At 40.4% G+C, this 22,316-nt stretch overlaps 1 protein-coding gene across 1 annotated transcript in view; it reads left to right on the forward strand.

Moving 5' to 3' along the window:
* The first annotated feature begins 5,835 nt into the window (after positions 1-5,835).
* The window catches only part of BMT2 (base methyltransferase of 25S rRNA 2 homolog), a 30,410-nt gene continuing 13,929 nt past the window's right edge, over positions 5,836-22,316 (forward strand). The window contains exons 1-2 of the mRNA XM_041002022.1: positions 5,836-6,108; positions 17,998-18,139. Of these exons, the coding sequence (XP_040857956.1) occupies positions 5,949-6,108; positions 17,998-18,139 (302 nt within the window). The 5' untranslated portion in view covers positions 5,836-5,948. The remainder of the gene's footprint in view (positions 6,109-17,997; positions 18,140-22,316) is intronic.

A 22,316-nucleotide genomic window follows, 5' to 3' on the forward strand; every position in this document is an offset into this window, starting at 1 on the left:
TGCACCTTTGTGGAAAGCTCAGTTAGAAATAGAGCTAGGTCCCAAATCTAGGCACTCTACTATGGGAAGGAATAATGAAAAGATAATATCGCTCTCAGAAAATTCTAGTCCAAGAGATGAAATGAGAAATGCAAAAGAGCAGACAGACCTATGGAAGAATATGAGAGAGCTGCATTTTAGAATCCAAACAGGAGCTTTAAGAGGGAAAATACTTATCAACAATGTCAAATTCTGCTAGCAATAAAAGTAGGACTAGAGCTCAAAGGAGGTGAAAGGATGCGACAACTGTATCCTTGTTGACCTTTCTCAGAGCAGACTCAGTAGAGTGGTAGGGGTAGAAGCCAGATGGCAATGGGTTGAGAAGCAATCAGGAGAAGGAGTGGAAGCAATGTCTATGGCATGCACTTTCCATAGTTGCACACAAACTAACACACATGGAACTTGAATGATTTATAATATTAAAACTTAACACTGGATCAGTTGAATTAAAACTAAATTACTGATACAGGACCAATGAAACAACATAACCAAATGCTTCATTCTTTACCAGTTTCCTTATTTTTAGGCAAATTAATTTTCCGATCTTTTGTACATGGAAGTCCAATTATATTTTCCTCGTTATTTTCACTGGTTTTCACTGCATCATTTCTTTTTTTTTTTTTTAAACTCCATCTTCAGACATGTGACCTTTTTTGCCAATTTCATTAAAGCTTGTGCTCATTTTCTCAGGTTTTCCTATCACTTGGGGTAATTGCTTCCCACACAAAAAACCCAGACTTCTATTAACTGGCTCATTACCTTGAGAGAAAAGTTCAGAAACTTCTTCAAACTGAAATCATTGCAGTGTCCTGAAAAGAAACCACTTTTGAAGTTGCTGACACATCCAGAAGCCAAGACTTTTTTTTTTTTTCTCTCCAAGACGTTTTTAAAACTTGGATTCACTCACTTATGGATCCAACCTGTTCCTTGTTGCATTGCTACTTGCATCAGTTTTCCTGTCTCATTATAATGGCATATTCATTATTCTCTAGCTCATAACAGTAGCAAACATATAGAGTAATGGAGCACAAAATCAGTGGATATGTAGATCACAGCTCTCTGTTGGTAGAAACAATGTGATTCAAAAAAGAAATATAATGACACTAGCGCGCTCTCTCTCCAGCTGAAGATAATTAGGCTAATAAACATTTCTACTCATAATTTCCATGATAACTAGTTTTGTCTTTGCATTTCCTAGGCCTACCTCAGGAACATTATAGATCCTAAAAAAGCTTTTGCTTCTTTGGATAAGTGAGAAAGACCAACAGATATGAAGTTAAAAAAAATACTGATAAGATAAGTGATCTTAACTCAGCATACCTAGTGAGTAATTTCAGTTCTTCCTGATAGCTTAGTTAAGCATGTTCTCAAGCAGATTTTTTTTTCAACGTATCTATGTGCCCTTAAAGTTTATACCACTTAAAGCGAAAAAAAAAAAATCACCTAAAATGAATAAAAATGTGCTCCTTCACAACCAATTGTCCTGGCTGCCAGGCATTTATTTAGCACCCAGGCAAGGTGGTCACTGGAACACAGGCAGAGGCCTTGGATTTTGTACTTGAGGATCATACAATGAGTTGAGGAGGCCACAGAAGCATCTATATGAAAGAAAAGGTTACCCTGAGTGGTGGTGCCCAATAAAAGGCAGTTTGAATAGGTCCCAAGTGTGTTCTCTGTCTCACTATGTGATGCTTTGCACTATCTAGGGAATCTTCCAACAAGAAGGTAATTACCAGATATAGCTCCTTAGCTTCTGACCAGATCCAAGAGCCTCAATAAACTTATTTTCATGATAACATACCTAAACTTTTGTGTTACTGGCAACAGAAATTAGATCATCTTTGAAAATACTAAGTCTACTGGGTTATGGCCCAATATATTTTTGTTGAGTATATGAAGAATTTTTGGAATATTGATTTTGGAATGAAAATTTTTCAGAAGCTCTAGGTGAATTGGAAGAATATTAATTATAATATGCAAAATATAACTATAACATATACAAAATATGTAATTATAATATGCAATATATAATTATTACAATTAGTGAATTTTCATTGGAATTCACAAAAAATAATTAATTTTAATCATATTACAAGAATATTTGACCAGAAATAACAGTGGACCTTAGGATATATATGATGATTCTTTGATATTTTGTCTTAGAAAGCCTTGTTGTTTCAGAGTTAATATTTCAGGTCTCTGTAAACTGGTAAGATGTCATTTTGGGTACCTAAATTCCATACCAGATGACTTGCAACATTAAAATTTAATTATTATTAGGATTCTGATGCCAAAAAAAGCCACAATGAAGTAAATCATACCAAAAATTAGTGAATAATAAGAATAAATAAGTAATGCTGTAGATAATTCGAAGAACTCTTTATACAGCCTCTTCTCTTCTACATGAAGCAAGAATACCCCCAATGAAATGGACGACAATTTTGCATTGGTTTCCCAGAATCTATTGGTCAATTCAGTGCCACATCTCAAATTTCGATTTGGTATTCCTAAACTTTACTTTTCATCACTGATTGCTATTTTTGATAATTCCCATTGGAAAGAGTACACATCGTATCATTAAAATGTGGTGACTTTATATCGTCTGTCGAAATCTCTTTTCCTCATGATGAAATGTAAATAAACAGAACAAGGTATTTTTTTTTTCTTACCAAGAGCATGTCATCCTGGTGGTTCTTTGACACAGGATGTTAATGAAAATCGTACATGAACACGGAGAAAGGCGCAGAAGCTGGCAAAGCATGAGGATGGGAAATCTAGTTATCAGGGCTTAGTGCAGTGCTGAGAAATGCCTCCTTCCCCCAGACTGGTTTTTCCTGTTTAGTGAAGAATGTTTTATATTTTCCTTTGCCCCACGAGTCATCTGAAATAATAGAGCTTTTTTTTTAAGAAGCTGTTTATAGTAAATAAACATCACCACAAGGGAAGAAATGTTTTGATAGCAACTTGGGTATCGAGAATGTTTGTTGAATATGGCATAAACATCTTCCCTTAACCGAATCACATTTGCCAGTAATTAGTAGTTAGTTCACTTAAGTGGAAAATACCACTAGCACTCCTTTCTGTGCTTCTTTAACAAAGTCTTTTTTCCTTCTTCTTGTTTTGCTAATCTCTTTGGAGGAATATGATTATAAATTTCCTTTGACACTGTGAACTTCGGCCAGCTGCCAAATCCTATTAAGAAAACTAAATGCTAGTATTTCTCAGGATTTGTCATTCTATGCCCCATTTGAATTCACGCAGATTTAAAATGAAATCTGCTGCCTAGTTGTTACTGCTTGAGTTGCTTCTTAGGAAAAGTGGGAAGTAAAAAACAAATGGAAAATGTGGGCTGTTCAATTTACTTGAAAATGGTGAGTACACAGTCTTACATAAGTGACTTTGTTCTATTTTTACATAGGTGCAGCATGCTCTGGTTTTTAAAGATTTATTTATTTTTACTTGAAAAGTGAATTTACAGAGGAGAAAAACAGAGAGAGAGAGACAGAGAGACAGAGAGACAAGAGAGAGAAAGAATCCTCCATTAGCTGGTTTGTTCCCAAATGGCCACCATGGCCAGAGCTGAGCCCATCTGAAGCCAGCAGCCAGGAGATTATTCTACGTCTCCTACACGGATGCAGGGACCCAAGGACTTGAGCCTCTTCTATTGGTTTCCCAGTCCATTGAAGGGAGCTGGGTAGGAAGTGGTGTATCCAGGACTGCAACTGACATTTACATGGGATGTTGGTACTTTGAGGTGGAGGATTAGCTTGCTGCACCACTGTACAGGCTTGGCTGACTACTTTTTCTGGTTCTTTTTCTTCTTCTAGTCTTGTTCTTCTTTGACTTCCCCTTCTCCCTCTTTCTATCTTTCCTTCTCTTTCTTCTTCTCTTCCTCTTCCTTCCCCTCCCCCCCTTTTTTGGCATCTTACCTGAAAGGTACAAAGATGGAAAGTTTCCACCCGCTGGTTCTCTTCCCAGAACCTCACATTAGAAGTACTGAGTCAGGTAGAAGACCAGAAAATCTGAATCTCCCACGTTGGGGTAGCAGGATCCCAAGAACTTGAGGCATCCCCTGTTGTTCTCCAGAGCACACTAGGAGGAAGCTAGAATTGGAAATAGAGCTCATTCCAGTGCAGGCTGTAAGCATTTGTAGACCACTGCATCAAAAACCTACCTCCTTTTTATTCTTTTTTTTTTTATTCCTTATTTTAAGGAACTCTAAAAATGTCATTCTGATTCATGATGTGATATCCTGCTTAGCAAAAGGCCTTTAAAAAGTGTCAACACTGGAGCTTAGAGCAGCCATTAAAGCGCAAGTTGAGATGCCTAGCTGAGGCTGTTGCACAGACCTGGGGAGTGAACCAATGGAACCATCTCTGCTTCAATAAATAAGAATTCAAAAACTCATGGCTACAAAAATTTTTATGACTACAAAATTTTAATATCTCTATTTGGTAAGATTGAACTGAAATAAGCTTCCATATGCATTGCAGGTTCAAGGAAAATTTGGCAGTCCACATCAAAAATCTTCCAGAGATCATGTGTCCGTGTCTCTGCTTGACCTTCCCCTCTGCACTTGAACTGGTAGGGACATATTTTCCACCTTTAAATTCCGCTCACGTTCTCCTTTTCCCTTCCGCCTCTCCAACTTTTCCAGTGTTGAAGACTTTGTTTCTTCAGGGTCTTCATTTAGTCAGAAAGTATCATTTGAAAGAGTTACGCAAAGCGAGCTTTACCCTTATGAATGAAATCATTGACCGCAAAGGTCTCTTTGCAACAATGTTCATATGTCATGCAACCAACAACTTCGAACAGGAAGCAATCCACTCTCTAACAATCCCTTTGAGAATTGGGAGCTCCCTGCTGGGTGGATTTCCGGCTCTGCTGCAGCCCAGGTACAACTTAAGGTATTCCTGCAGAGTGGGAGAGGCCCAGGAAAGCAGACCAAGTTAGTTACCACATTTGCCCAAGGGCTTCCCAAGTGCAGGATAGCAGGGCAGCTGGGCCGAGTAGGTTGCTAGTGGAGCTACGGCATCCTCTGAGTGGAGTAACCCTCCAGATTAAAGACAGGAGTTCACCCCCAGCTGCCTTTAACAGCGCTGAGTCTTGAAGCGACTAGGTTCAGGGCAGGCTCTCTCCATCATCGTGAGTGCTGGCAACATTCTCGAAGGTCTTTGTGGCACGATTTTCCATCTTTTCTTCTCTGCTCTCCCGCACCTCCTATTGCCCTTCTTGGCCCTCTTCTATCTCCATTTCTTCTATCCTTGCTTAGTTCAGCCTCAGCCACAGCACCTCAGACTCCTATTGGCTATCACTGTAGGCAAGTGAATTCAATCCACTGTTGGCAGCCAGACCTCCATCTCAAAGTGTAAAATTCCGGCGCCACCAAATCATCTCAAAATGCCTGAACGCGCCCGTGACAAGGTACAGCGGGGAGACTCGGGTAAAGGCCCCAGGCAGACGGCGAGACGTGAGGGAGCCTCGACCGCGGAACCAAGTCCCACACTAAGCAAACTCGGATGTGCAAGCTTGCGGTTCTCCCCGCGTCGGCCAAGGCCCGCACAGAGCGCCTGCGCACTGAATCCGGGGGCGGGACAGGGAGCCCTAGGCCTGGCCCGCCCATCGCCCTCAAGCCCCGCCTCCTCCAGCTGCTCGCCTTCCCAAACAACCCGGTGCGCCGCCGGCGCTCTGCGACCATTGGCCCTCGGCCTTTCCGTTTCCGCCCAGCCCTCCACGGCCCACCAATCAACTTGCGCGTGCGGGAAAAGGGCCACCTCCGAAGCTGTCACTCCAGCTCCTTAGCCGCCTCCGGTGACTGCCTCGGCTGCTGCTGCCTTCTCCTTCCCCACCTCCTCCGTCAGGGAAGCGTCTGCGGGGGCCTGAGGGGCGGCGGCGGCGGTGGCGGCGAGATGGAGCCGGGGGCCGGCGGCCGAGGCGCTGCTCGCGGGCAGGGGGCCGGGCCCCGGAGCCCTCCGCCGCCCCGGGAACAGGAACGGAAGCTGGAGCAGGAGAAGCTCTCGGGAGTGGTGAAGAGCGTCCACCGGCGGCTCCGCAAGAAGTACCGAGAAGGTAAACAGGGAGCTGGGCGCGGGGGGGAGGGGCGGCCGCATCCCCCCCCCCCAACTCCCGGGTCACTTCTCCCCTCCCCCCAAAGAGGCCACCATTGAAACCTCAAGGAGCTGCACGTCTGCCGCGGCCGGGGCCGCTCTCCCGGCCCGGGTCCGAGTCCTCCCTCGGCGTCGGGCGCCGCTCCTCCCGCCCCCATCCTCATTTTTTTTTTTTTTAATTTCTTCCCTACGTGGGCCCTTCGGGAGTTTGAGGCCTGTGGAGGAACGGAGTGCCCACCCCTGTTTCCCTGCTCTGCAGTCCCCTGTCCCCAGCTGGGGTGCTGAGATTGTCACCGGTCGGGTCTGGGGAGGGGGTGGGGGTCGCCGATCGCGAGGGACGCGAAGGTGAAACGGGGAGACAGGTCCTACCCCTCACCGCCGGGCTCCCACCAGCCTGTTGTTCCCGGGCTCTGGCGGCCAGATCTCCCTCCCCTCCCGTTTTCTCCTACCTCGTCGCTGGGCCGTGCGAGCCTCCTCACCCTGGTTTGCAGGGCTGCGAAGTCAGCAGGCCTTTTCGCTGACTGGACTTCACCTTGGTTAAAAAAAAAAAAAAGGAGGGCAGGCTCCATCCACGCCCCCCCCCCCCTTCCCGTACCCCTCCAAGCCCCGAAACCTATGCTTCAAATACTTGATCTTGCTGTTTATTTAGGCGGGAGAGAGAAATCTGGGGCAGGTTCTCCAAATGCGGCTTGGTTGGAAGAGTCTAAACCACCGAAGCTTCTAGAGGCACAGTTGCCTAAGAAGCCGCCATCAGTGGGAGCCCCCTCCATGGGAGATCTGGAGTGAGGGGGAATGAATGCCTCAGGGCCAGCTTTTGCATCTGCCTGAGCCGTGATTCTAGATGGAACCCACAGCTACCCTGGGTATTTTTAAACATAGGCTCTTAGAGCAATTTGACATCATTTCTGGCAGTGGAAAATCTGTTGGGTATGCTCAGCAGTGAATCTCAAAAAACGGGGCATCATTTCGATCGTTCTCACTTGGCTTAGCTGCAAACTGAAACGTCAGCAGTCTTCTAGTATTCGTCTGAGTTCTGAGTTTAGGACTGGAAACAAATTTAGGACAGTGAAGAGGCACCGAATTGAAAGGCCCTGTTACTTTTGAGTTATGCACCTCAGTTACTCTGGAGTTCAAACTAAGTATCTTTTGCTGCTTTGAAACAAAGTTGATGTTACATTTTTCAGTCTGTTCAAAGTTTCTTCCCCTTGGCAACTCAAGGCTAGTTTTTAAATGGAGACTTTCCCAAGGATGGCTTATGGTTATTTTTTTTTAAGAGGTAGCAATAGAAAGAGTTACATAGTTAGGATGTTGAAATTTGCACTCCCCCCCCCCCACCTTTTGTTAAAGAATGCTTTAAATGCCAACCCAGAACTTATTCAATAAAATGAGTAGTTACCGTAGCAACAGTTGCATCATTCTTGATATTAAAGAATACACTTACATAATGGCATTCAGGGTAGATGTTTCTTATTTGGAGAAATGAAGAAATAAATGGACACACTTCCCTATAATTTGTCATGCTATACTGTAAAAATTTAGGTGCATCCTTTTAAAGAAAATGGTTAGCATAATAATTCAGTTTTCATTTTTACATGTTTATTATAATCTCATTCATAAATGAATAGGTTAACATAACTAATATACCATCATCTTTTCCAAAAATTTTTTTGTCTAGATGATTTTCCACATGGCATGTCTTTACCCTGACTGTTAGCCACAGGAGCACTTGTTTATCGTGGCAATTGGCAGTTGCAAGTTGCCCGAGCTAGAATAACTGCATGTGGTGCTTTCCCAGAAGGTAGAGTCCTAGTGAGCAAAACGTCTACATGAGACTCTTCTTTAGGCATTTGAGTACCCTGAGTTCCCCCAACAATCTGGACTTCTCTAGGCTTTGTTCAGTGATACACAAAGCTCCAGCAACAAACCAGCAGTATAAATGATCCTCATGAATGTTCTTTTTCTACCTTTATTTCTGACAAATGGGTCAAAGTTTAGCTGTATAAAAGGCATCCATGAAAAATCTGCGCTCAGAGTAATGGTTAGTGTTTTACACTGGGGAGCCTTAACATTGTAATATTGATGGCCTTCAGTCTGTATCATAGTTTACAAATGTATTTGCAAGTAAGCTGTTAAGGTAATAATAGAGGGAGTGCTTAGGTGCTAGGTCAGCGGACAAGGACCTATTGAATGAGAAACATACTTGAACTGTAGCACCAGTAACTATGGAAACTGTCATGCTTTTGTAATTGTCTACCAGAACAATATGACAAAATTTTGGTTTCATCTCTTAAGAGTATTAGACCAAAAGGAACATTCACATTGATCAGTGAATCACAAACGTGGCCTAACAATACAGTCATGGGGAAGCCTTTGGACAATTCCTGCCTTGCACCTCAAATTTAGTTTCCTTGTCATTCACACTTAGCAATTTTGTCATCCAGACTTTGGAGTGAGAATCTATCCCCTTTGTTTTATAGATGAATAAGCAAGTCCCCAAAAGATGAATGTGCTAGAACTTTGAATAGTTTGTCATTATCGTTGTACATATTATAGGAGAATAATACCTCCTATCCCAATGTTAAGCTTAAATGACTCAAATTTTTGAATGAGTGGAAAGATGGGAAACAGGAAGTAGCCCTAACATTTTCAGTATGAAAGATTTTGAGTTGATGAGAGTGAGTGAAACCTGACAAAGATATGCTTAACTACGTTGAGGTTATGGGTTTTTAAGGGAGAGATGGTAGGGAAGGAACTAAAATAGGGTGGAAAAAACAAGGAAGAAAAATAAGGGCCTGGCACAATGGCTCAGTTAGCTAAATCTCCCCCTTCAAGTGCTGGGATCCCAAATAGATGCCAGTTGGTGTCCTGGCTTCTCCACTTCCCATCCAGCTTCCTGCTTGTGGCCCGGGAAAGCAGTCCAGGATGGCCCAGAACTTTGGGATCCTGCACCCACATGGGATACCCGGAAGAAGTTCCTGGAGCCTGGCTTCGGATCGGCACAGCACCAGCTGTTGTGCTTACTTGGGGAGTGAATCATCGGATGGAAGATCTTCCTCTCTGTCTCTGCTCCTCTATGTATATCTGCCTTTCCAATAAAATAAATATTTTTTAAAAAAGTATTCATTTTCTCTCTCTCTTTTTTAAATATTCATTTTATTTTGTTTATTTGAAGAGTTACAGAGAGAGAGAGACAGTATTTTCCATCTACTGTTTCATTCCCCAAATGAGCTTGTTGGCTGGGACTGGGGCAAGCTGAAGCCAGGAATCTCGAACCCCAGCCAGGTCTCACATAGGGGTAGTGAGGCCCAGGCATTTGAGCTGTCTTCTGCTGCTTTCCCAGGTACATTAGCAGGTAGCTGGATGAGAAGTAGAGCAGTTGGAACTCCCAACCTGTGCTCATATGGATCCCAGTATTTCAGACGGTGGCTTAACTGGTTATACCACAAATCCCAGTCTAAAACTACTTTTCCTTTTTGTATTCCATTTTTTTTTAAAAAGATTTATTTTATTTTTTATTGGAAAGGCAGATATACAGAGAGGAGAGACAGAGAGGAAGATCTTCTGTCCGATGATTAGTGAGCACAACAGCCGATACTATGCCGATCCGAAGCCAGGAGCCTCTTCCAGGTCTCCCACATGGGTGTAGGGTCCCAAAGCCTTGGGCCGTCCTCGACTGCTTTCCCGGGCCACAGGCAGGGAGCTGGATGGGAAGTGAGGCCGCCGGGATAGAACAAGCGCCCATATGGGATCCCGGGCATGCAAGGCGAGGACCTTACCCACTGAACCACCATGCCGGGCCCTGTACTCCATTTTTTTGCCAATAGTCTACCACCACAGAGAAATTCAGTGTCAGTGTGGATAAGAGTAAAGAGAATTCACAGTGTTTTCTTGGCAGTAGTTGTATCTGGAGTAGTTACATAAAGGAAATGATAGAGAAATGTTTAGCAGTAGTAAATGAGAAGTAGTAGCAGTAGATGAGAAGGTGTGTTTCTGGTCTTAGCCATTTGTAGTGAAGAGACAGTAATTAAAATTTAAAAATATATATATTTATATGGAAGGCAGAGTGACAGCTTCCATCCACTCTGTAAATGCCTGCAATAGCCAAGATTAAAACAGACGGAATTAGATCCAGGAAGCCCATCTGGATCTCCCACATGGGAGACAGCAACCCACATACTTGAGCCATTGTAGGTGGACAAGAAGTGCAAAGGAACGAGAGCTGGAGCTGTCACCCCCGTTTGGATGGATTATACCCCAAGTGAAGGCTTAACCTGTGCTGCAGTGTCCACCTAGTATTTAGACTGAGTTTATGTAAATGGAAGTATATTTCCTCATATAGATGTTTTCTGTTTGTATTGTGCATTATTCTTAAAGTCGGACTTTTGTGTAAACCACAAATACCTTATAAGTATCGTAAGATTTGTAGACAGCTTTATAATAAGAAACAGCTCGTTTTGCTTTCCAGACACAGCTTTATTACTTAATCGGATATGATATTTGATGAGTACAAGTCAGATTGGGAATTGAAATTGAGCCATGTGTATTTTCAGGGTTTTTTTATATGATTTTTTTTTTCCTGCAAATCACCTGAACCCGTTCCAAAAATGATTGTTACTAGTCTCGACATTTCCTTTTCCCGACTTAATGTAGTCATGTAAATATTCCAAGAAAGTGTAAAAAGCTGCAGTTCTTTGGAATGAAAGATCCCTATTTCTTTTTGTTTCTTTTTTTTTTTTTAAAGATTTACTTTTTAATTTTATTTGAAAGGCAGGTTTTAGAGATAAGACAGAGATCTTCAATCTGCTAGTACACTCAGCAGATGACCACAGCAGCCAGAGCTGAGCTGATCCAAAGCCAGGATGAGGAACTTCTCCTGGGTCTCCCATGTGGGCACAGGGGTCACAGGACTTAAGCCATCCTCAGTTGCTTTCCCATAGCTCTAAGCTGGGAGCTGGATTGGAAGTGGAGAAGCCTGGACATTAACCAGTGCCCATATGAGATACCAGTGCTGCAAATGGAGGACTATGCCATCGCACAGGGCCCTGGTTTTGATTTTCAAACCTATTTTGAGACTATCCTAGCAAGTTCCATTGATTCATTCAGTCACTAAATTTACTCATCAAATATGTCCAAATTAAAGCATTTTATTACATAAATGCATGAAACTCATAAGTCAGAATAAAAGTAGTACTAATCTGTTTTACAGTGTTATTCTCAGGGTCATGGAATTATGGGTGATCTTCATTATATTTTTCTATGTTAAAAATCCTTGTTGTTCTAGTAATGATAATAATTCAAATGCAGTTAATGTTAGCAAGGTGAATGATTCTGAAGAAGAAAAGAACACAGAATAGGTTGGCTTTCTAGATTGTAAGTTCAGAAAGAAACATGATGTTATAAAAGTTAACAGTCGTGAATATCATAGTGTAAAACAAAGGTTAAATAACCAAGATGTTAATCCTTCTTTACACTGTGACATTGTAGTGTAGGGTGAACAGAAAAGTAGATTTGTGAATGATAATTCTTTAGTATGCACTTACCAGAAACTGCATAAACGAGAGAAATTATGAAATAGATATAACTGTAAATTGAAATCAGGAAGTCCAAATATGAAAAAAATGAGTGTGAATGGTGATATTCTTCCTAAAACAAAGTTTTGAAAGTGTTTGAAAAGTTAGGATAACAGACTTTTTAAAAATTGAGTTTATTTTCTTCAGTGTCCCTTCCATACAACTACTTTAAAATACCAATTCTATTACCTGGAAAAACTGAACTGGCTCCTATGTTTTCTCCTGTTTTCAAGTGAGATTTCCCCCTATTTTCTTTTTGTATTTTTTCCAGTTACCATCGAGATATATAATCAGAAAGATCAGAAAGCTTTTTGTGATACAGTCTTTGCTTGATTGGCAAAAATAAGTAAGGAAAAGACTCCACAACAATTTCATTTAGCTTTGTCTAGGAGAGCTTCAGTTTTTATTCCAGTAGGTTAAAAGAAAGGGAAGGAGAGGGTAAGGGGTTTAATAATTAGTAAACTGAAACAGAATGGTAGTATTCATTTTGTAAATTCAGTGAAGGGTAAATAATAGCATGCAGTGATGTTAAATATTTGATTTTTCTTACCGTTGGAACCATCTTTGTGGAAGGGTATCTTTGCAAGGACTTACTACATTTAAAAAGATACAGTGAAAACCAAAAGTGTAGATGCACATCTTTGGTTTTATAGAAAAAGCAAATAATATATATGCTTAGTGTTTTGAAAATTCCAGAGAACATACAATGGATAAGAGGTTGAGGAACACTGAACTAAAACTGTAGATTGCAATAGGACGGAGCCTGAAAGAAAGGAAATTCTGTCTATTATTACTAACCTGATTTAAAATTGACAGGGACATAAATAGCAGTGATCATGGAACTAACAAAAGGCAAAGACTTTGTGGAGGTGAGAGAGTAAGCAGGTTGAGTAGATATAAGAGGAAGTGAAAGATGATGCCAAGATTTGTTGCCTGAGAAAATGAGGGTAGGAGCCTTTAGCATCCAGCTTGGAAATGTGTGTGCTTGGGCAGAGGTAGGAGATGGGAAAACAGGGTAGCTAGACAGGTTGGTTTATTACAGGGCTGGGAGCTATGATTTCACTTTGAACATATCCTTTGGATGTTTACAATTAGAATCGCTCTCTGTGCAGGTTAGCTGTGGAGGGCGGATGAATTGCCCAGTGGGGTGATTGTAATGTGTGGCAGTACAGACCTTTTGACAATACTTGCGGTTAGGGTTTGGAAGGAAAAAATGAAAGCATCACAGAACACAAGTGGTACTCTAGGGACTGTGTTTCTACTGTGCTGGGGCTAACAAGCTAGAACTGTCCGCTGCCATTTATACTTCATAGTGACAGCCTATGATACTCAAGAAAAAATAGAATTGTTCATTGAAATTCTGTTGAAGAGCACAGTGTTTTGTTTTGATCTTGGAAGATCCTCAGTTTCTGTTGGTTTAGGTGTGATGTCTTTGTTTTCTTATATAGGTGTATTGTACTTACGGGTTTAAGGCGAAGGCGATGGTTTTTAGGGTTTTGTTGTTGTTGTTAAAGAGTTATTCATTTTTGTTGGAAAGGAAGAATTGGAGAAAGGAGGAGAGAGAGAAGCTATGTTTCATCCGCTGGTTCACTTTCAGATGGCTGTGTTGGCTAGAACTGAGAGGATCCCAAACCAGTTGCCAGGAGCCAGGAACCTCCATATGGATACAAAGCCCCAAGGCCTTAAGCCGTCCTCTGCTGCTTTCCTAGGCCACAAGCAGGGAGCTGAATGGGAGATAGATAAAGGATATAGGCACTTGCAGATAGAAGATTGGCCTGTTGAGCCATTGCTCCATCCTCTAGATTTTGTTTTTCAGGCAGTGATTCTTAAGCTTCAGTGTACTCCAGAGTCCTCTGCTGAGTTTTTAAAATGTTCATCCTTAGGCTTCAAAAAGCAGTTCACTGGGTTAATGCAGATGATTGATCCCTTTTTGAAAACCACAAATAAGACTGTGCTTGCCCTGAGAGCTGTCATTGTTTTTCACATTCCTTATTTATACTTTGAAATATTTTGTATATGTAATAAAAGCATAGTGTACAAAGCAAAGCACCAATTGCAGTAACTAGTGATTTTTAAATAGTAGATATTGTATGTGCTACTTTGTAAAGAGTTACTTGTATTAAGATAAATTGTATGACTAGTTGCCATCTCAAGAAGTTGACTTTAAGTTTCTTTGTTAATAATTTTGACACATTGATTTCTTATATTAGATTTTTATTTTGTTGCTACTTCCATGGAGGAAATGGCACACTTCCATGATTACCTCAGTATCCAAGGCAAATCTGTCTCATAGTCACTATGACAACCATCTCTCCTTGCAAGAATTTTGTTTTATCATTTTGTTACTCTTTTAAATTGCAACTTTTGTATATAGATATCTTCAAATTTACATGTTTTCTTACATTAATCTTATCCTTAATTAAATGCCCAAATTGTCATTTTTAAATTAATTTTTTCTATAAGTGACACTGTAAACAGATATTGTCAAATCCAGTTACTCTAGTGTAACAGTGGATTCTGGTTTTTTATATGTTAGTTCCTGCATGGCAGTGCCAGACAGGGTTTTTTGTTAAGATTCTTGTGAGTACATAGAAGTGAGAATAAGATACTGTAATAGATGTAAAACTGCTTGTTTCGATATTAGAAGATTGTAACAATTTAAATTTTTTTTAGATTTATTTATTTAGGAGGCTGTAAGGGAGAGAGGGAGGGAAGCAGAGAGAGATAGCTTCCATATGCTACGTCACTCCCAAGATGGCTACAAGGGCTATTGGCTGGGACTAGGTCACAGCAAAGCTTGGCACGTGGATCTCTGGCCGGGACTCCCAAGTGGGTAGTAGTAGGGCTCCAGGTTCTTGGGCCTGCAGGTGCTTTCCCGGGCACATTAGCAGGGAGCTGGATTCAAAGTGGAGCAGATGGAACTGCTCACATAGCAAGTGGCAATTTAACCTACTATGTCACAAAACTGCCCCCAGAGATGGTAGTAGTTTTGTGTATTTGTGTATATTTACTTAAATTTACATAACTAACTTCACACACAAACAAATGTACAATCCCATTATCACTCTTCTAAATTTTGTAGGTAGACTTTATATTGGTTTCAACGTTTAACATCTGAGACGCATTGATCTAAACTGTCCTGATTTACTATACAGTGTTTATTGATACTCATTGCATGATTATTTTAAAATAGATGGCTAATACAGCTTCCTTTTAAGGTACATCTGAATATTCCCTACTTCCATTTATATAGAAATTTTCTACCTAATTAAAATTAAATTCCAGAAGTTTGTTCATAAGTCCTTTGCTTGAGAATTCAAAGTTATGCTTACCAAGTGATCTGTGTCGATCATACACACATCTATAAAGTCAATTTTCACTAAAACAGGTGTTGGTAGTATTGCCTTTAACGTCTTGATATTATCTTCTTTACTGAAATACTTTCACATTTTGGACTAAGCATTTTTAATCATAAATACATCATAATTTAGAAGCTGCTCCAGAGACAATAATGCCATAAACCAAATTTGAATTTTAGAAAAAGTGTGATCCATGGTTTTTTAGAATTAAATTTGGGGAACCAACGTAGTATGTTGCAGGCTGATCCTCTGTCTGTGGCATGGCAACCCTTTTGGGCTCATTCTAGTCCTGGCTGCTCCACTTCTGATCCAGCTTCCTGCCTATGTATGGCCTGCGAGAACACAGAGGATGGCTCAAAGCCTTGGTCCCCTGCACCCACTAAGAAGCTCCTGGACTCAGATCTGCTCAGCTCTGAGTTGAACCAGTGGTTGGAAGATCTCTGTGTCTCCCTTGCTGTCTCTGTAGCTGTGTTTTTCAAGTAAAAAAAAAATAATACATCTTTAAAAAAAATTAAATTGGGTTCTTCAGACTACTCCAATCCATTGAGGTTGTCTCACCAGGCATTTAAGTTACAACCAACTCTTAGGCCATTGGCTGCACAGTTGATTCGTCTAAGATGCATTAAAATAAATAACTACTTTTCACACCAGTCCTGTTAAATGAAACTTCCAAGTGATTCTAAAATGCAGCCAGAGTGGCAGCCAGAGGATAGAACTATTGCCAGAAATCTAATAAATAATGCAGTTACAGGAGCTAAATAATGATTTGGCTGACAAAAGCCCATTTGTTTGTAGTAGTCATTATTCTTTGCTCTAGTGCAAAACTATATCTGTGAAAGTTCATCAATTAAAAAAAAAACCTTGTGAAGAGAGGCCAGGTGTCATAACCACTGAAAGTATGACCTGGTTGTCTCTGCGTAGCAGGTGATCTTGCTTTCACCTAATGGTGAGTTTCTAGGGGAAATGAGCTTTTACAAGTACTGCTATCTCTTTTGCACACCTCCTAGTTCAGTCCCCAAATGTGAGTCAGGGCTGGGCCAGGCCAGGCCAGGCTGCAGCCAATACCCTGGAGCACACCCCGCTTCTCCCCTGCTGTTCTCAGTTCTCAGCCTGCTGCTGCCTTCCCTGGCACGCATTAGCCGAGCTGGGGCTACAACCTAGAAAATCTGATACTTGGTTTTTGTCTTTCTGATGACACTTCATCCTAATGGGTGAAGTTTTTTTTTTTTTAAAGAATTTTGTATCATTTTTAAATATTAAATGACTTGGGGAATTTTAAATATAAGGAGTCTGTAAGAAGGCATGTTAATGTAAACTGTGTTCTAGATTTTTTTAAGCCAAATACCATTATCTTTTATACTAGTTAGACTTTGAGTTGCTTTTTAAACTATGTATTTGAACAAATGGTTTCTGATTCCATCTTTAAATTTAGTATTTTAGTTTAACTATATTAGCCATAAAATATTAATTAAGTTTGAGGGAATATATTTAATTGTTTCCTATGAGCAGATTTTTTATGTATTTAGGTTTTTTTTTTAAAGATTTATTTACTTTTATTGGAAAGTCAGATATACAGAGAGGAGGAGAGATAGAGAGGAAGATTCACTTCGCAAGTGAGCGCAACGGCCGATCCGAAGCCAGGAGCCAGGAACTTCTTCCAGGTTTCCCACACGGGTGCAGGGTCCCAAGGCTTTGGGCCATCCTTGACTGCTTTCCCAGGCCACAAGCAGGGAGCTGGAAGGGAAGTGTGTGTGTTTATGTATGTATGTTATGTATGTATGGGATCCTGGCGTGTTCAAGGCGAGGACTAGCCACTAGGCCACGCCACCAGGCGTGTATGTATGTATTTGAGGCTGTGTTTGTTCCCTTACTCCTCTTTTTTAAAAACTAATAGTTGGCTTTTTGCTTATCACTCATTAGATTGGGAACACAAAATAAACAATAAAACAAAAATGACCAAATATTTCAAACTTGAATAATAAGTGATTGTTACATGTAAAGTATTGTAATTCCTTTTCTGTGGAAAAAAGGAAACTCTTAAATGTTAAAACTTGGTAATTTACTTGGAGAAAGTTGTTGATGAAATTTGGCTCTACCATATGTTTTTAAGTTTATTCTGTGATCAGGTTATTGCCTGCATTTCAACAGGGAACAAAAGAACCTAATTCCTGTATCTAAGGACATTGAATGAAATTACCCTGATGGTTTTGTTTTACCCTCGATCATTCTTCTCAGTGGTATTCCTGATTTCATATTAAATGTGATGAATGATGTAATTCTGAAAAGGCAATAGCCAGCCAGACAATGTAGTCAGCTTATAATTATTTTTTATTTAGAGCATTCTATGAAAATCTAAAATTTTGGAGAGGCTTCCAAAGAAATTTCTTCCATACAGCGTTTTTGTCCAAACGTATAGTTTTTCCAAGGTTACAGTATCACTGGAGCAAATTCAAGTGTATCAACATTTATTTAACATTTTCATTTCACCTACCAGCTTCTTTTTTAACATAAGAAGTGTGTAAGTATGTAGAAATTAAAAAAAAAATAGCAGGCAAGAAACAGGCTGTGGTTTCATTCTGCTGCCGCAAGGCCGTATTGTCCACTGGGAGCAGGAAAATGAAGGTTAGGTACCAATCACAGTTGTCTGCTACCAGCACATTTGTGTCTGATGAAGAAGTAACTCATACATTTCGATTTACTTTTAATAGTTTTTTTTTCGCTTCAAATTTACTTGATTATGAAGTGATAATTAAAAGGATGGCTTACATCCTGTTTGCTCAAAGGAGCTCTTAAGTGTTGAAGACCTCATAAACTTTTACTACGATTTTGTTTATTTAATCTTTAAATAATTTTAAGTGTGTTGAGACTTTGAAGAGCTTGACATCTTTTTAAGTAAAGCTGATTTTCCCCCCTTGTTTTTAGTGGGAGATTTTGATAAGATTTGGCGAGAACACTGTGAAGATGAGGAGACACTTTGTGAATATGCTGTCGCGATGAAAAATCTGGCAGATAATCATTGGGCAAAAACTTGTGAAGGTGAAGGTCGTATTGAATGGTGTTGTAGGTGAGTATATTTACAAACAATTTCAATTTTTAATGGACTGCCTAAACTCTCTAAAGCTCCCTGGTAATGCACACGTGTAAAATTGAAGCCCAGAGATATTTTAGAACAGATATCTCAAATGACCTCTTTGTCCCTTTTGCTTCACTTTTCCTCAGTTTCTTTCATTTACCTATTTTTTTGATAAATCAAGTTGTTTTTCTTTGACATTGAATTTCCTATTTTTAATTTTTTTATTTAATTTTATTACATTTGAACAGTAGTACATTTAGAATGCAAAAGATTTAATTCTTGACTCATCAGCAGTAAGCTAGAGAAATTTCAGTATCTATAATCAAATAAAATTACTTATTTAAACTTTGAAGTTTAAAATATCTTAAGTTTTAACTCTTGAATTTTGAAAGCAATTTGGCTGCTACTCTGGCTGGTGCTGTGGTATAACGTGATAAAAGCAATGTAGCTGATATTTAAAAACACACATTTCTGAGGTACCATGTCATGAATTGATCCATATATATATATTTTCAATTTTATTTTTATTTTTAGTGGAAAGGCAGATTTACAGAGAAGAGGAGAGACAGAGAAAAATCTTCCATCTGCTGGTTCACTCCCCAAATGGCCGTAATGGCCAGAGCTAAATTGATCCGAAGCTAGGAGCCAGGAGCCAGGAGCCTCTTCCGGGACTTCCAAGAAGGTGCAGGTCTCAAGGCTTTGGGCTGTCCTATACTGCTTTCCTAGGCCATAAGCAGGGAATTGGATGGGGAGTGGAGCAGTCAGGATACAAATCCATCCCATATACCTGGCATATGCAAGGTGAGGGTTTAGCCACTGAGCCATCATGCTGAGCCTGCATATACACATTTTAAAATATTCAAATCAGTGTAAACAAAGCTACTTGAACATTTATTATTTTCTTATGTTGAAAACATTCTGTGGCCCAGCACGGTAGCCTAGCGGCTGGAAGTCCTCGTCTTGAATGCGCCAGGATCCCATGTGGGTGCTGGTTCTAACCCCGGCAGCTCCACTTCCCATCCAGCTCCCTGGCTGTGACCTGGGAAAGCAGTTGAGGATGGCCTAAGACCTTGGGATCCTGCCCCATGTGGGAGACCTGGAAGAAGTTCCTTGCTCCTGGCTCTGGATTGACAGCACTGGCTGTTGCTTGTACGTACCTGAATCTTGTATGTACCTGCCAGTATTTGGTCCAACTCTGTCCATCATCCACGTCAGCCTATGCACACATTGGTAGTTGCAATTGTTGGCTCAGTTCTGGTTCCAGCCCCGTCTCTTAAATAAACCAATGGATGCTGCAGTTCAGCACAGCCCTGCCCACACACACTTGGCCCCCACATACACCTGTGGAAACTGCAGCCTAGTCGGAGTGACTCCCAATAATCCCCAATAGGCCTGCCCTTTGTATATTCGTAAAAGGCTCCATTTTTTTTTCATTTACCCCTGCCTTATGTAGGTAATTTTTTAAAAAGATTTATTTATTTTTATTGGAAAGGCAGATACACAGAGAGAGGAGAGACAGAGAGGAAGATCCTCTGTCCACTGATTCACTCCCCAAGTGGCCGCAATGGCTGGAGCTGATCTGATCTTCAGCCAGGAGCCCAGAGCCTCTTCCAGGTCTCCTGTGCAGGTGCAGGATCCCAAGGCTTTAGGCCATTCTCTCCTGTTTTCCCAGGTCTGAGTCAAGAGAGGTGGAATACGAATAGGTTCTTTCCTAGATCCCATAGGGGTAGAGTCTGGTGAGTGGAAAGAATCTGCTACTAATAGTGACAGTGCTGGTGCTGCAGGATGGAGTGGTTTTGTATTGAGGTCCTTCACATTTAAAGCCACTTGGTTTTGGGGTAGTGGGTTGGCAGTCATGAGCCTAAAGCAGCCACCACCCTAAAAAATTCCCTGGGTACTGCAGATCAGTCAAAGTTACTCCAGAGATTGTAGAAATGAAACCAGCAGTCTCAGATCTGCAAGGCACAGGAGGAACTGGGCCTAGCTCCCACCCAGGACCGTGAGCTGAAGATACAGGAAGGCCTTCTTCGGGTCTCATCTTCTTGGGTTGGTTTTGGCTTGCTGTATCCCCAAGAAGCAAAAGGGAACTTTGCTGGTTCTTACAATGTGAGCAAATGTGGCTATGGGGCTTGTGGCCAGAATTCACACACCTGCAGGATGCAGTTAATCTGCTCTTTGCTTTGAAAGATGCCTCGTCACAGGTCCTTGTGATAGCAACAGGGCTGCTTGCTCTCTCTTAAGTTAGGACAGAGTTTAGTAGCAACCCTACCCCGACAGATTGGAGTCTGATACTTTGGGTGAGGAAGGCAGTGTGAGTTCCTTGTTTCTTTCTTTCCAGGGGAAAACAATCACTTATACCCTAGTCATCTCTATCAACTGGATTTAAATTCATTGAGGACTGCAGAATTCTACTGTAGTTAGGGCAGCCAGTCTATAGTAGCTGTGGTATTTTCTTCTGGCTTTTTTTTGTAAGATGGCATCCACTGTCCAGTAGCTGACAGTGTAGAAGCCGTGGTAGTGGTGTTTGTTCTCTGTCTTTGGTGGTTTATGGAATCTCTGTGCTGTTCCATCACTTCTTTACTGAAATTTTCTCTTAATTGGTTGTCCATAAATGCAGTCTTTCTATGAATGTCCTAGTAGTTTTTTGTGGCTAGCACACTCTTCTCTCTCCAGGTACTCTTATTCATGGTTAGGGTTTCTCCATTTGCACTTTTTTGAGAGACACAGCAAGAGAAAGCATGTGCCTTTATCGTGTGTGCTAGTTCTCTCCCCAAATGCCTGTGATGGCTGGGCCTAAACCCAACAGCTAGGAACTCAGTCACTCCAGATCTCCCGTATGGCTGGCAGGGACCAAACCACTTGAGGTGTCATCTGGTGCCTCTAGGGCATATTTCAACAACAGGCTGAAATGCAGCAGGGTCAGTACTCAACCCCATGTACCCTGGTGGGAGAGTGGACATCCCAACCTGCAGCTACCAGACCAAATGCCTGCCCACTGATCCAGCTAATCGTATTATTACTGGGATTACATTAGTTTTATTACAAACTGAAAAAAAAATAGATTTTTTTTGTAATATTGAATCATCATCCAAGAAAAACGTATAGTTTTATATTTGCTATACTTTTTAGTCAGTGGTATTGTATGGGTTTCTGTATGACAGTGAAAGAAAGTTGATGGTGAAACGGAATTTAAAGATAAATTTAGTTTGGTACAAAATCAATTTTGAAATCCATGCATTGTTTTCAGATTACAAAATTTTCCATGAACTTGTTGGGAACTCATTATGTAATGGTTGGATACATTTCTTGTGTTTATTGATAGTATCATTTTTTTGGTTGTTATAAATGTGGTTTTCCCTTTCATTATATATGACAATTCCTAGAATCCTTAGATTCTTCTGTTTTATATCTTGTCATTTTAATGACTTCTCTTGTTTGCCTTAGATTGTGGTTGATTTTTTTGGGTTGTCTATATGTGTATCCATCAGTCGTCTTTGAATACACAGCTTTATTTCTTCTTATCTACTTCATTTAACAAAATCCTTTTGTATGCTACATAGCTGTCCTTTATTCAGATGAATCTGTTGAATCACAGTAATTTATGGTGTGTTCCTATTGGGTAAGTTGGTGTGATTTGGGCATATAAAAACAATTTTACTGTTATAATCAATTGTGTTTTGTTTAACATTTTTGTCTAAAAGTTTGTGTTATCACTTCTTGGCCTTTCTGCTAAGATGAAATGAAGAATCAGTGTTAAATTTTGTTGAATAATCTTTCAGCATCTGTGAAGATGAATACATTTTCTCCTTGGATTTATGAATATACTGAGTCTTATTAATGGATTTTTTAATAGTGAAACATCTTTGTATTTCTGAAATATATACCAGATGGTTAAGTATGATTCTGTTTGTTAACATTTATTTCATGTTTCACATTGGTATTTATAAGTCATACAAAGTGTATGTTTTTTATAGTTTTTATCAGAGTTAATTATAATTGTTATTTTGCTCTCTAAAAATGAGATTAGAAAGTTTACATCTATGGTTATGAAATTTTTATGTAGTCTCAAGATTGTCTCATTTGTATCATGAGATTTTAATTTGTAGAGGTGACTGACAATGTGGAGAGGTCAATACCTCAGAAAGGAAGTTACTACATTTGCTGAAGA

This window comes from Ochotona curzoniae, unplaced genomic scaffold (genome assembly GCF_017591425.1).
Source record: "Ochotona curzoniae isolate NIBS_2020 unplaced genomic scaffold, NIBS_Ocur_1.0 scaffold_2476, whole genome shotgun sequence".
NCBI lineage: Eukaryota > Metazoa > Chordata > Mammalia > Lagomorpha > Ochotonidae > Ochotona > Ochotona curzoniae.